Source organism: Cyanistes caeruleus, chromosome 1 (assembly GCF_971803275.1).
Source record: "Cyanistes caeruleus chromosome 1, bCyaCae1.hap1.1, whole genome shotgun sequence".
NCBI classification, from domain to species: Eukaryota; Metazoa; Chordata; class Aves; order Passeriformes; family Paridae; genus Cyanistes; species Cyanistes caeruleus.
The window spans coordinates 135,744,202-135,759,068 of NC_141701.1; the positions used below are offsets into that span (position 1 = coordinate 135,744,202).

At 37.8% G+C, this 14,867-nt stretch overlaps 1 protein-coding gene across 6 annotated transcripts; it reads left to right on the plus strand.

Annotated features, from left to right (window-relative positions):
* Positions 1–11: 11 nt before the first annotated feature.
* THNSL1 (threonine synthase like 1) lies at positions 12–8,693 on the plus strand. 6 transcript variants are annotated; one of them, XM_086861245.1, is made up of 3 exons: positions 12–135; positions 1,657–1,749; positions 2,259–8,693. In XM_086861245.1, the coding sequence occupies exon 3, from the start codon at positions 2,313–2,315 to the stop codon at positions 4,536–4,538; it is 2,226 nt and encodes a 741-aa protein (XP_086717371.1). In that variant the 5' UTR covers positions 12–135; positions 1,657–1,749; positions 2,259–2,312; the 3' UTR covers positions 4,539–8,693. The 6 variants fall into 6 exon arrangements, with proteins under 6 accessions (XP_086717371.1, XP_086717392.1, XP_086717370.1 ...); XM_086861266.1 differs by having other exon boundaries at positions 32–135; positions 2,256–8,693; XM_086861244.1 differs by lacking the exon at positions 12–135 and adding an exon at positions 144–547.
* The last annotated feature ends 6,174 nt before the right edge of the window (positions 8,694–14,867 follow it).

Sequence of the window (14,867 nt, forward strand, 5' to 3'; positions counted from 1 at the left end):
GCTCCAGCGCCAGGCGCGGAACGGCCGCGCAGGCGCAGCCGCTGCCGGTACCGTGCGGTGCGGGAGGAGCCGGGGCGTGCCGGGCCGTTGGACTGCGCCTGCGCGGCACCTGCGGCAGCGGGCCCGCCCCCGCCGGTACGTGCGCGCGCCGCGCTGAGGGCGCCGGGGGGCGGGGGTGGAACCCAGCCGGGACAAGGGGGACGGGACAGGGCAGGACGGGATGGGACAGAGCGGACAAGGCAGGACAGGACAGGACAGGACAGGACGCAGCGAGGGGAGGTGGCAGCCCGCAGCCGTGCTGGCCGGGTGGGTGGGTGCGGTCCGTCCGGCTCCCTCCCTCCTCCCATCCGTGCTCTGACTCCAGGGAGCCACTGGAGCAGAAGCTTGGTTTGGGGGTGGTTTCGTGTCTATCCAAGTAACAAGGCCCAGGTTGTTACTAGAGCGCCTGTCGCCGGCAATGGTAGTTAAAACTGTGGGTTGCGGCTAAAGATACATAGCTATCCCCGTCCATGTCGAGCTGAATAGCCAAAGCAAAATGTCACTGGAGGTATGGGTGTAAGCTCTGCTGCAACAACCCCACCCTTTTTTTGTGGAGTTTGTATCTAAAGTGGGGTAGGTGGGTCATTTGAGCTGTTTTTACTGTTAAAAGTTTTGCCAGTGGACAAAAAATTACTATAAAGAGAAATGGGTTGTATTCAATGCTTGTGGCCTTCTATGTATATGTACTTTATGTGGGTGAGTGCAAAGCTCAAGTTGATTTTTAACAATAACTATGGCCTAAATTAATAAGGCAGCCCAGATGTTACACCCATTATTTGTGTAATGCACACCAACTAACTGCAGCTCAAAGTTAACCTGTAGTGGAGCAGAACGTGGCAGGCTGGACTCTGTGCTTGGCATAGTTTTCACTCCCTTAATTCACACACGATGTTTAAAGTGAAGAAATTCAAGAAATAAAGTTACTAAAATATACTGGTTTTGGGTTTATTTACTCCTGAACATAACATTTTTACATCTGCAAGTTTAATATGAAGATCTCTTTCTGTCCCTAAAAGGAATATATACATATATATGCAGTCTTACTTACTATTGCAGTACAGTTTTAGAGCAATACTGGATATTACAGTTACTCTTTGCAGCTTGGTCTTCCTTTTATTAAAGGTTTATAAAGGTTTTTTAAACCCTTTTTTAATTAAATATTTATAGAACCTTTATATTGCATCTACATAGGATGATCCCCTTATACTTTACAAGGATTGAGGAAAAAGTCCTGGATAGCCTTATATGGCCATTTTTACTCTGATCTATGTCTTGTAATTACAGCATATGCTCCAGGTCACAGCACTGTGTGCAAAGATAGAAGTTTACTGTTTGCAAGCTCAGCTTTCCATAGAAGTGGCCAAATGCTCTTCCCAGTGCCCCTCTTGCAGTTTTAGGGAGATTTTTAAGAGTCTTTCCCCCTTTGCTCTTAACATTGCAGACAAATTTACTGCTGATATTGGTGTTTATTTTTCTAAGTAAACAGAGCATAATGTTGGGAGTTTCTTGCTTAGTTGGAAATCCATCCTTCTTAGTTACTTTTTTTGTTGGTAGAGTCCTCATGATTTCTCTCTCTGTCTGTCTCTTCTCCCCTTTCTATCCCCCAATTGCATTCAGTACAATTCCAGTATAGGAGTTCTTCAAAACTGTTTCCTTCCCTTCAGAAGAGATTTGAATGCAACTCATCCAGCCTTGCTGTTGCACAAGACTGTGAGTTATCTGTGTATTTAAGTGGTTCTTGCATTTGGTTTTTTAGAAAGAAATAATTAAAAAAAAAATAAATAAAAGTTTTGTTGGGAGGTGGGACAAATGCATAGTTTGTTAACATTTTAATTACAAGAAGATAATCAAGTTAATTGTTACTGATAAATGTGTATTTAAAAGCAAGTCTAGAAGAAAAAAATAATTGATTTTTAATTCCTATAAGCAATATTATTTGCATACAGTATTATAAGTGTTAGGTTTGGATGTCTTTTTTTGCCTTGAGGACATGAACTTTTTGAATTTGGATTTATCAGTGGAAACAAGTTGGAACTATGCAGGAGAGGAGAATGAGTCTTACTCTGAAAAATACCTCCTTAGTACTGATGAGGTTATAGCTGGATTTAGGTTTGAAGTCTTGTTCTAAATTTTGTATCCTTGAGGGTTTTTTCTTAGATATTTGCTGAGGGACTAGTTACTGTTTGTTTTTTTGTTTTTTTGTTTTCTTTCTGAAGCAGTTAAGTGGATTTTCAAATTGTCTTGGAAAAAAACCCACAATAACTCATCAGAAGATGTTTCACATTTTTCAGTATCAGCCTTTAAGACTAATAACCCAAAACAGTCTTTCTAGCATGTGCTTAAAGCTGATGCTTTCAAGACCTGTTGCATTTGCACAGATATGGAAGTCATGGTTCTCAAGTCATTCTCTTCTTGGAAAGAAAAATATTATCCTGATGGGACCTCCAGGTGCTGGGAAAACAACAATTGGGAGAATAGTAGGCCAGAAACTGGATTGCCCTGTCATAGACATAGATGACGATGTCCTTGAAACAACCTGGAATATGAGTGTGTCAGAAAAACTGCAGGACATTGGTTGTGAGAAGTTTCTAGAGGAGGAAGGAAAAGCACTGTTGAAGTTCTCAGCATCTGGAAGTGTAATTTCCCTTAGTGGGTCCAATCCAATGCATGCTGCTGGCATGCAGCACATAAAGAAAAATGGAATAGTTGTATATCTGGATGTGCCCACAACAGTCATTATGAGCAGGCTGAAATCAAAGGGAATGGATCGTGTCGTGGGCCTGTCTCCTGGTGTTTCTCTCAAAGACATACTTCAGTTTAGGAAGCAGTTCTACAAAAGGTGGTTTGACATCCGTGTTCTTTGTGGAGGGGATGTTGCAGCAGAGATGGTAGCAGAAAAGGTACTTGATGCTGTGAAGAGATACCAAGACTCAGAACTGGAAACTTTCATTTCAACAAGGTCTAGTAGGTCTGGAAGGAGTACGGAAGAAGACTCTCATAAATTATATTTCAGTGATGTTGTTACTCAGGGCTTAGCCCTTGATGGAGGACTCTTTGTTCCTGAGAGTGGACTTCCAAAATTCACCGCTGAAGAATGGCAAGGTCTGATAGAAGCAACTTACATTGAAAGAGCCCAGGTGATACTAGAAAGATGCATACATCCTGCTGATATTCCTGCTTCTAAGCTGGCAGAAATTATTGAAACTGCTTATGGAGAGAACTTTAGTTGTTCTAAAGTTGCCCCAGTTAGGCATCTGGCAGGCAATCAGTTCCTTCTTGAGTTATTTCATGGACCAACAGCATCATTTAAAGATTTTGCATTACAGTTGATGCCACACTTATTTGCCTACTGCATACCCAGAAGCTGCAATTACTTGATCCTGGTAGCTACTTCTGGGGACACAGGGAGTGCTGTTCTAGATGGCTTTAGTCGTCTCCATGACACTGACAAACAGAGAATTGCTCTGGTGAATTTTTTTCCTGAGGATGGAGTAAGCCCAATTCAAAAATCACAAATGATTGGCTGTCAGAAGGAAAATGCTTGGTCAGTGGGTGTCAAATCTGATTTTGATTTTTGCCAGACAGCTATAAAGCAAATCTTTACTAATTCTGATTTTACTGGCTTTCTTACAGTAGAATATGGAACAGCTTTAGCTGCAGCAAACTCCATAAACTGGGCACGACTGCTTCCTCAGATAGTTTATCATGCCTCTGCATACCTTGATCTCGTTCATCAAGGTATTATTTATTTTGGAAGCCCTGTAGATATTTGCATTCCTACAGGAAACTTTGGCAACATGTTAGCTGCTTTCTATGCTAAAATGATGGGAATTCCTATTAGAAAATGTATTTGTGCTTCCAATGAAAACAATGTTTTGACTGACTTCATAAGAACAGGTGATTATGATTTGAGGGGAAGAAAATTAATTTCCAGTTTTTCACCAGCAGTAGATATTTTGAAGTCGTCCAATCTTGAGCGATACTTACACCTGATTGCCAATGGAGATGGACAACTGGTGACACAATTATTTAACCACCTGGAAAATCAGGGCCACTTCCAGCTGCGGAAAGATCTACTTGGAAAGCTTCAGCAGGACTTAGTGGCTGGCTGGTGCTCTGATGAGGACTGTCTGGCTGCCATTCACTCTGTGTACAGTACTACAGGATATATTTTGGATACACACACAGCTGTTGCTAAAGTAGTTGCAGATCGATTACAAGATAGAACTTGCCCAATTATTATTTCATCTACAGCTCATTATTCTAAGTTTGCACCTGCTATCTTGAGGGCCTTGAGGATTGCAGAAATAAATCAGAATCCATTAAGTCAGCTTCACTTGCTGAGTTCTTACAGCGCTTTGCCTCCAATTCACTGGGGCCTATTAGAGACCCTGAAAAAGACAGGAAATGGGGATCACCAGGTCTGTGCTGCTGATATGAGTGTGCTGATGTCCCATATAGAAACCTTAATTCAAAATCATTTTATGAAAGTTTTTTGAGCAACTGATCCAATGTCCACAATTGCAATGCCTTCTTAACAAGCTGCATGCTTTACTAAAGCCATCATTCATCTGGCCTGTGTCCAGTCCACAGCATATCTCACAGTTTTATATTCAGTTGTCAAGCTTTCAACAGTATTTGTAAGTAACATGTGTGAGATTTCTAGTGGTGGTGAAAGGTTGTGAATTAAGAGTGTAAAAAACTGGAATACCGTTTTGCAAGTCATACACAGTGGAGATGCCAGCACTGCTGGCTTTCCTTGGCAGTGCTGTCTCCTTCACAAACCTGAAGCATCCTCGACGGGAGGAGGCAGATAATGAAGTCTGACCTTTCTGGAACTAATAGCTCTGGTTTTGTTGCAACAATGATGTGAACCTTTGGTCAGTATATGTTTAATTAAACTTTAAATCATTTCACTTAGGGCACTGAAACATAATAAGTTAATATAATGGTGTTCATATGTTACTAATAAGGGTTGATTTCACTACAAAGATTAAAGTATCATTGTATTGTTAATCCTTGAACCATTCATTTTTGTGATATATTACCTTCTTGTGTAATGTTTTTTATCTATTGTGTGTTCAGTGTCTAAGTAAAAAAATCTGGTCATTTTGTTTTTAACACCTTTTTCTCCCAAATATTTTCCTGTGTCAAACAGAATACCTAATTCAATATTTTTAATATATTTGAGGTGTGACTCTTCTTGCAGTGTCTTCTAGTCTCTTTCTCAGATGTTTTTTATTTCAACTTTCAACTTTGAAATCCTTTTTTAATACTATAGAAGAATCTGATAGTGGTAACATCTTCTTAAATAAGAACCAGACTTCACAATTTGTTTACATATATTTTTTGTATTTTATCTTTGAGATCATATAGCTTTTCTTGTTCTAATTACTTATGTTTTCATATTTTTCTTAAGTTAATTTCCATGATGTTCTATTCTATTCATGCTTTGCATGAATTAGTATAAAAAGAAGCTTCCCAAATTGCTTGGCATCTCATCAAGGAAAGTGAAGGATGAATTCCAGAGTGATAGCATCAGAAGTGTTCATTATGTAATCCAAAATACATCTGTGTGGTTTTGCTAATGACAGGCTCTTTGCTGTTTTTTTCTCTGAAGAAAAAAATAGACTGGATTGTCCTAGGAGATCATGTGGTTATGGAGAAATTGTTCTGCTAATTGATGATTATATTTCACAAGGACATAAGCTACATTTCATGCTATGAGAAATGGTAAAATGATGTATTGAAAGCTTTGAGTGGCATGCAGTTAAAGAGCTAGGAGTCTTCAGATGTAAGGACATATAGCTATGGGAAGTTGTGTTTCCCACTAAGATTCACATAATCTGGTAATTGATAAGAGGTTTTTTTGCCTCTTCAATAGGCATCTTTTCCTACATGTCAAAATTCACCTGGGGCTTTGAACTGCTGCCATATCCTTCAGCTTCCTCTGTGTGCCTGCTTGTACTTTTTGTCACACTAGAAGGGAACCATCTCACAAATTATTTTAAAGAATTGTCATTTTTTCCAGCATAAGGTAAAAGTCCCAAGCATGATGTGCGTTTGCCACAGTGAACACATACGCAGTATCATTAAATGTAGCTGAGAACGTGGGTGTGACACAGTAGCTTTCTAGATTCCCCCATTCCCAGATACTTTTTTGGACCTTTCTAGTTCTTTGCTCAAACCTCATTCACTGTTTCTGCAGTAAAATTGAAAAATAACTTTTTGTTTTCATGAAATTGTGAACAGACCAGGTTGGAAGTGACCTGAAAACTTTTGTGACAAAGGGAGCCTAGATGAGATTATCTAGCACTCTCTCCAGTTATGTCTTAAAAACTTCCCAGTGATGGAGACCCTTTTGCTTCCCTGGGGATATTGTTCCAGCGATTGAGCGTTCTCACTGTAAAAATTTCTTTCTTATACCAAAATGAACCTTCTCCTGGTACAATTTCCCCCTTGTCATCTCCATATGGCTCCTTGTGAAGAGGGAGCCTCCAATCTCTTCCTAACCACCACTGAAGTGTTGGACAGCTGTGCTGAAGTGCCCACTGAACCTCCTCTAGTATGAAAAGATCTAACTCATTCAGTGTCCTTGTAGGGCAGGGGAATTTTCATCATTTTCCAAACACGACATGGAAAAGACTGTGATTATGTAATTTTAAAAACATCCAAGTCCTGTAAGAAAAGATTACATAAGCATATTGCTAAGGAAGCAGCGTTGCTTGTATTAGTGATAAGTGAGCATCCACCTTGTATTTCTGTGTGCTTCAGTCTGATTCTTACCGTAATTCCAAGGGGGGAAAAAAGCTAATGCTTTCTCTGGCTGTGCTTAGTATAAAACCAGAATTCTAAATCTTGGGAAAAAAAACCCAAAACCAAGCAAACCCAACTGTCTGGATTGACTTACTGGGATAGGGTATGGTTTCAGCATAAGGACTCAGTGGAAATCCTGCAGCACTTGGTTCCATGGGGTTTAATGCCATTTAACATCACAAGGCAGTTTGTCACACACTGTTACAATACTTTATAGAAAAAGCTTGTTTTTGAAGAAAGTACCTGAAAGGGAAGAGCTGAGACTCTAAACAAGATTAGACTAGAAGCCAACATCTTACCCTGAGATAACTCAGTGTTAGATAAACTGGTCAGAGCTAAACTAGCAGGGGATTTATTTTGGCACAATTGAATTATTTTAAAGTTCATGGCAGTAACCCATGCATGGTTTAGATTTCTAGTTGCTGCTTTCCTATTACATGAGCCATTATAGCAGTTGATATAAACCAAATAAGTAAAAAAATGAGCATTTGTACTTGGGTAAAGGCTTTCAACATGGATTTATGGTGTCTAAGGGCAGTGGTTAATGAGCACATACAATATCAATACATTTCTCAGAATGTCTAAAGGCTTTTCAATATAGTATTTACTAGTTTTCAAAACGAATTAATTTTTGAACTTTCATTAACTTCAGTAAACTTATTTTCCTGCACTACATCTGCTTGTGGATCCTACTAATGAACACTATAAAATGCTGCAGTAGTGTTGTGATCCTGGATGTACACAGTATTTGTGACCACATGAAAAAAAATTTCCAGCATGCTCAGAATATGGGACTGTGGGTAAACAGGATAGTGAGGGAAGCAATCCCCCTTTCTTCCCAGTCCAGATTTTCTTAGTGTCAGCGATGTACTGTGGTTCAACAAATACTTCACTACTGTTAGGGTCCTTTTTTTCCCCACTATCAGTATTATGAAAGATTAAGAAGGCATTAAAGACTGGGCATAAGTGCCTTTTTTTTTGGTCTTGTGTGTTCAGCATGCAGACACTGTGCACACTGAATGTAAATACATTATTTTCTATTCACTTCTTAAGGCAAAGTGGTGTGCCAATGGTACAGAAAAACCTATATTGTGCTGCTTAGGAGGATGCTTTAAGCCATTTAGGTTTGCTGCATACACAGTTTACTCTTATTTGTCTAGCAGTATGTTGCAGTATCAATCAAGAAAATCCAAGTTGACAGAGTGTGAGTGTGCAGATCTACACACTTCCACTCACTTTGTTGACCCATAGTAATAGTGTTGCTTTAGTTAAGCTGTTATTCTTCTGTATAGATAAACCTTCGCTGAACACTTCCTACTACGTGAAAAACCTCAGGGACAACTTTAACAAATGTAAGGAGAAATACAACATCTATATTTACACTTTTTATTATAAGAATATTTATATGGAAAATCGTTTGTTTTGCTTACAGATATACCAGGTGCTCATTACTTGCCTTTAGTCACAGCCCTTCTTCTCAGGGTGACAGAGGTCAAGGATGAATAGAACATCAGAAGATAATTCTGTTTTCTTAGGATTTTATGATATAAAAAGAATTGCTATTTACAGTTTTGAAGTGATGGAATATTTTATCTGATGGAACTCTACAGGGAAGATTCTTGTTGTTCAAAAGGCCAGCTTTGCTTTCAAGGACATCAAGAACAGACATTGCTATTAAGTATATCATGGTTGGCATATCTGAAATACACATTACTCATTTGTATCCACTGTATTTTTTTCTAAATAAACATTGCAGGATATATATAGCACTATAGCACTCTCTTTGCAAATATGTTTGTAAATCCTTACCAATCTTCTATAAAGAAAATACACTAAAAGAAGTGGTTTCCGAGTTTGATATTCTTAAGTCTTGAAAGACGTGTTCCATTCTGTGTTTCTTTGAAAGTTAGGGGTATAGTTGGTGATAATCTAATAATTCACTTTGCTGAGACTATGATTTTAGTGAGATAGTCTGCATCATTCTGAAAGGAAGTATGTATATAAAAAAGGAAACAGATGAAAAATAGCAAATGTCTAAACACTCTGTTTACATTGTACCACAGACTTGTCCAGTGCTGCATGGAAAGCCTGTATTGTGAGGATTAGTATGGAAAAGGAAATGTGTGACAGTTTAACATTTCTTATTCATGCTTAGTTCAGTGGAGAGATGGGCTAGTTGTCTGTTAGCTGTTGTGGAGCAACTTTTGTACACTTTTAATATAATCTCAGGATCATGGGCTTAAAAATTACTTGAATGGTTGAAACAGCAATGAGCAGTTAATGTCAGTGAATTAATGTGAATAGGCCATTGATTCTGAACATGTATTAGCAGCTTAAGGAGGATTTAAATGTCACTGTGTTTTTTCACAGCAGTTACAAATGTGCTTAGCTTGCTTATCTGACCTGGGAAGCTGTTGCTTCAGATTTTTCAGATTGTAGCAATCTAAAAGACAGCTGTCTTGGTCTTGCTCTCCAACTTGGCTAAAACTTTCGAAGATCTCTTAGTGTGGACCAAGATCTAAGCTGTTTGTTCATTTTACTTGAGAAGATTTTATTTGCTGTCTGGTCTCCTTCTTGACACTATTGGAAAATTATTCAGTAGAATTAAGATAACACCTGATTTACTTGTTTGTGTATGATAATATAAAATTTAACCAAGGGGAGCATCCACAGTGTTTTCCATGCACAACAGAGGAACACATTTTTCATAAAAAGTGTATATCAACTTCCACAAAATCAGTTGCATAGCACAGGAATTGTTACTCTAGCATTTTAATTAGGTATTTTGTCACTGGTATTTGGAATAGACTTAGATTTTCAAATAGTTTCTTTCATTTTAAAGAATTATTGTTATAGAAACATGGACAGCATCACCCCCAGATTTAAAATTCATCATGACAATAATTGTGTCAAACCTGAAAGAACTAAAAATGTAAATTGGGAGGACTGAACAGATTTTTTTCTGTGGGTTCACACAGGATTTTAATAAACCATGAGTTTATTAAGAACATAGGAGGAAATAAAGTAATGACTGTTCAAATCTACAGATGCCACAAAACTTAAATACTAATGAGCCACTTAATCAGAGCAAGATTAATTGCTTGGTTAGGAGCTGTAAGCAATTTGCATTTCACACTGGCCTAGTGTAGTAGACCTGTGTTTTCAGGAGCATAGAGGTTTGAGAACACACTTAGCAAGGTAAACAATTTGTGGTAGGAAATGCTGACTTTGAATGGTGACTGGAGATGATGTGCATTCTCAACTGAGCATGAATTTTCAGCTTGCCTTGTGGCCAAAAGGACCAGTGAGATCCAGAGGTTAGAAATGGGAATACTGCCAGGGAAGAAATACTGCTCTCTGTATTTGGCTTTGGCATAACCTTTTGGAAGAATATTATGCCAAATTTCAGCAGTCACAATTTTCAGTAATGCTGGGAAGCTGGACAGAAAAGAGTCATGAGAGCAATAAAAGCATTAAAAAGAAGTACTGGCATGAGAGTCTCAAAAAACAGAATCTGCTTAGTTTAGTGAAAGAAAAATCAACCTAGACAAACCATCTTCAGAGAAAAATTGATAATAAAGAACTGTTCCACCTAGCAGGAAAGGAGTGATCCAGCAAGTCTAAGCAGAAGTCAGACATGTTACAAAAAGCAATAAAGATATGTAACAGAACAGTAAAAGCATCCCTAGTCTGGACATATTAGATGATTTCCTGAAAAAATGTGATAGAAAGACTAATTCAGACAAGTCAGACCCATGTTACACAAGAGGTCAAACTAAACAATCACAAGTAATGTTTGGCTGCCCCAGGAGTAACTTGCCTTTAATAAAAGCATGAACAGCATTTCACAGAGGTTTGAGAGATAGAGTTTATGAACTAATTTCAGTTCTGCTGTGGTGTGATCAGTACACAGAGCAAGTTCTGCACTAAATAGGCTACTGGATATGTTTAGTCTTGTTCTTTCTGTCTCTAGAGAATTGCAAATGGACTACTAATGCATACCCTGACTTGACTCATGGCTATTAGGATATGGCTCATTAGTTTTAAATTTCATTATACAATACGCCTTGTGATGGTTTGGGCTATATATACTTTCATTATGAAAATTAGGTGAACAGCACAGGAGGAAAGTGTCTGTGTAAATGTCAGCTTTATTGAATGTGGCTAATTATTATTTATTTTTCCAAGCTTTTAAAAGTGAGAAATCTTTTAAAATTTATTAGATGCTTTTGCACCCTTTTTTTCTCTGCTGTTACAAGCAACTTGCAATCCAATGGCCATTTTCAGTTCATTTTCAGCTCATAATAAGACTTATATGACAAATGGAAAAGCCAGTATCTCCTTTTTATAGTTAAACTTCAACTTTTATATACCAGTTAAAGCTTAGAGAAGGTAAAATGTACTCATAGGTTCTGCTCTAGCAACTTATTTTGATTAAAATGTATTTTTCTTTATATTTTAAACTAATTCACTAAATTATATCTAAATTGAGTAGGCATTTTTTCTAAGTATCTGTGGCAATCTGATTCTGTTTAAAATGCTAATGAATGCATCCCATCTCCTAAAGAAACCAGTCCTCCCTGCATAATTAATTAGCATTTTATACAGATGAGGATGGGAAAGCCATATTCACAGTAGTTTTCGACCACAAAGGTTAATAAAAGAATTCAATGCAGTTCTGAAATAGCACAAGAACGGTTCATTTCCACAAAACTGGTATTTTGCAATTAAAAAATTTAGTGAAATTTACCTGGAATCGTTGTTCCATACAGCTTTTATCCACAAGGTGGCATTCCTAACAGGAGTTTGCTAGACATGGTCACTTCTTGCAGTTTTTGAATGGCTCTAAGTGAGAGGGAGTATAAGCATTTGTAATATTATATGAGCTTTTTATGTTTTCATTTTTATAAAGTGTAATTGAAAGTAATTTAAGTCAGAAACCTTAATGATGATTAGGTTAATACTCACTGATGTGTGGAGTATCGAGAAATACATGATGGTTCTAGGTTACAAAACAACATTCATTCATGGCATTATATGCTGCTAGAGACTTTTCAGTAGTAAAGCTGGAATCAGTTTTGCTTTAATGAAAGAGTCTAAAATAATAATTTAAAAATTCTTTAAATCAAGAGCACAAAAAATACCATGGTCTTCTATGCAAACCCTAGTGTTTGGCGTTTCGAACATGATGTGGCATATGGAGTTTGTAGTGAGTTCTGGATTAAGGAAGGGCAAATAACAGTGTTCATGGGGAAAAGCTGTATAAATTATGTCTTGCTCTGCAGGGGAGGATTTTTCATAGTCTAATGTTACAATGACCAAGCAACTTATTTTCATATGCCTGTCATCCAGGTTGATAACTGAGTCTGCAGGCAACTCTGCTTTTTTTCAGGCTTTATAACTTTTTCATTTTCTTGTAGTCTTTGTATGCTAAATTCAAATACCTTGTTACTCTTTTTCTTTAAATACAAGCATGAAGGGAGTATAATACAACCTGCTAAACCAGTACAAGTACACTAGATTTTACATAACAGGGATGTGCATATTATACTTTTCTCCCCCATGGTTAAGGTCCTGATCTTACTTTGCTTTTTTTTCTGAATCTGTAAGATCAGACCTTAGCTAAATAATCATTTATATTTCCATTCTAGCTGGTATCCTACTTGTATTTTGATTTTCAAAAAAAAAAAAAGATATAAAGTTTGTGCTGAAACTGTAATCCAATGTAAATTATGGAATTTTTTTCAAGTCTACTTTGAGTCAACAGAAAGGAATATGAGTTTTTTGGTTTTTGATTTGTTGTTTTGTGGTAGGAAAACTTCTGTGGAGTGTTTTCTAATGCATGTGTACATTTCCTTCTAATCCCTCTGCTCCATGTGCCAACCCCCAGTGATGCCTCAGCCCTCTGGGTTCGGTTCCTCTCACTTAACACAGCTGAACGGACAGAGCAGCGGCTGCGCCACGGCTGACACTCTTTGACACTCTTTGCTGAGTTAGTGGGCACTGTTTTGACATTAAGCAGATGTTCTTTTCCCTAACATTCTGTTGTACCTCCATCATCTCTCAAAGATGGCTCTGCAAAACAGAATACAAATTACTGTTCACTGAAAGCAATTGTCAGTCAGAAAAACTCACTTTCAGAATGATCAAGTTGTGGTAGAACCTACCTGCTGCTTGAATCTAGCACAAGGACTTTGGAGGCAAACCTGCCTAGTAGTAGTAGTATCTCATGCTGACTACCAGTAAAATTTGAGGGCCTGAACATCTCCTACATGCCACAAATGTTAAAGAAATGTGGTGAAAATTGCTATTTCCAAGATGTGGAAATGGCTGGACAAAGAAAGTTATATATAGTAATTATGAAGTGTTAATGTGGAAGTAAATGATTTGTTGTTGTTGCCTTTCAAGTTAAGCTACACACTGAATTTTCTTTATAGTTAGACATAGCACTAGGTGAGTAAATGAGGGCAACATTCCTCTGAGAAGAGCAAGAAATCTGTCCCACAGAGAATGTTTGAAAACAGAAAAAACAAATGTACAAAAAAAAATCAAATGGAAAGAAACATTCTGTGCTCTGATGGCGGCCATGTGGAAAGGGCTTATTGTGAAGGATGATCTGTAGATAGAACTGTACGCAGCTATACAAAGGAAAAGGGTAGTCAAAGTAATGACCGGGTTCAGGGCCCCAAAAGTGCTGTAATGTGTAATGTGATGGACATCACCAGGAGAAATCAGTAGTCTGGAGCATTGCTGATGTTGCTTCTAGGACATCTCATGATGTCGAATCAGATGGATATGTACTCCAACTCCCAGAAACAGGGGAAAGAAATTTTGCTGAATTGTCCTTTTGTCAAAGGGTGTCTCAGTTATATAAGTTCACATAACCCAGCACTTGCAGGTAATGCTGTCAGAAAAAAAACCAACTGTACTGACTGCAGACAAATAATAGTCCTCATACTTCATGATGGATCTGCAAATTGCTTTTCTAGTACAAAGCACGTCAGGGGCTAATTTGATGCAGTTTATTGTTTGCTAGAGGTGGATTATAAATGTTTGGAATTGCATCTTATGTAACTGCTGCTGGATAAGCATACGTATGAGTAAGTGTGAACTGGGAAAGGAAAATGTGATACTGGGAACTGTAACCACAAGTATTATCACTTCCCATATGTAACAAATTTATGCCTAGGGCAAGGAAGCACAATTACTGACAGAAGCTGTGTTTGCTCATGCAGGTGATTTTATTGTTCTAAGTGATTTATCACTCTGGGTAACATTTTTTGATGAAAGACTTTTCTGGAATGATTGTACTTCAAAAGAAATTTGGAGTTGTTTACCTTCAATAGATGACCAGGTCTACCTATTGAAAATGTTAGATTTATAAAGTACTTTCATGTGGGTTTTAAATTGGTGGAAGACAAAGGGTCAAGGTTTGCTTCCCCAAGTCAGTCACATTATCTGTTTCAGTCTCTCACTTCCTCAGTCTCAGAAATCTACAACTACACATTTGAGAAACTTATCAGATACTTAACTATTTAATGTACTTCCAAATTGTATTGTTTTACTTTATCTGTTATCAAAAGCATATGCTGTATGTCTCTGAATTTATATTGGGTGCTAATGATACACTGATGATTACTGAAAACAGAAAAACTGTCCTCACTTCCTTTACAAAAGACAAAAAGATGTTACATTTTCAAACTGTTAAATCTACCTTTTAAGTCCTGATTCCAGGAAGTGTGCAGTACCTGAATTGCCAACATCTTCATTGTGATCCTGGGTCACTGATGGTAAAGTTCTTACTTTTTATGCATTTATATTAGTGTGAAAAGAGATAGTTATAAGTCCAGGTCTCTTCCTTCTCAGAAGAATCTGAGTGTAAAACAGAGTTATCCACTGTGTTACTTTGGCCTGACACTAGAATTACTTTTATTAAAGACAAATCAAACCTACCAGTCAACCATACCCAGTCAACCCCTGTTCAAAATGCAGCGATGAAGCTGAGCCAGAAG

Bases quoted from the DNA above. Each gene is read 5' to 3' on its own strand.
- THNSL1 (XM_086861239.1), top strand. The intron at 1,750-2,255 runs GTGAGTTATCTG...TTCTTTCTGAAG, and splicing joins CCTTGCTGTTGCACAAGACT to CAGTTAAGTGGATTTTCAAA.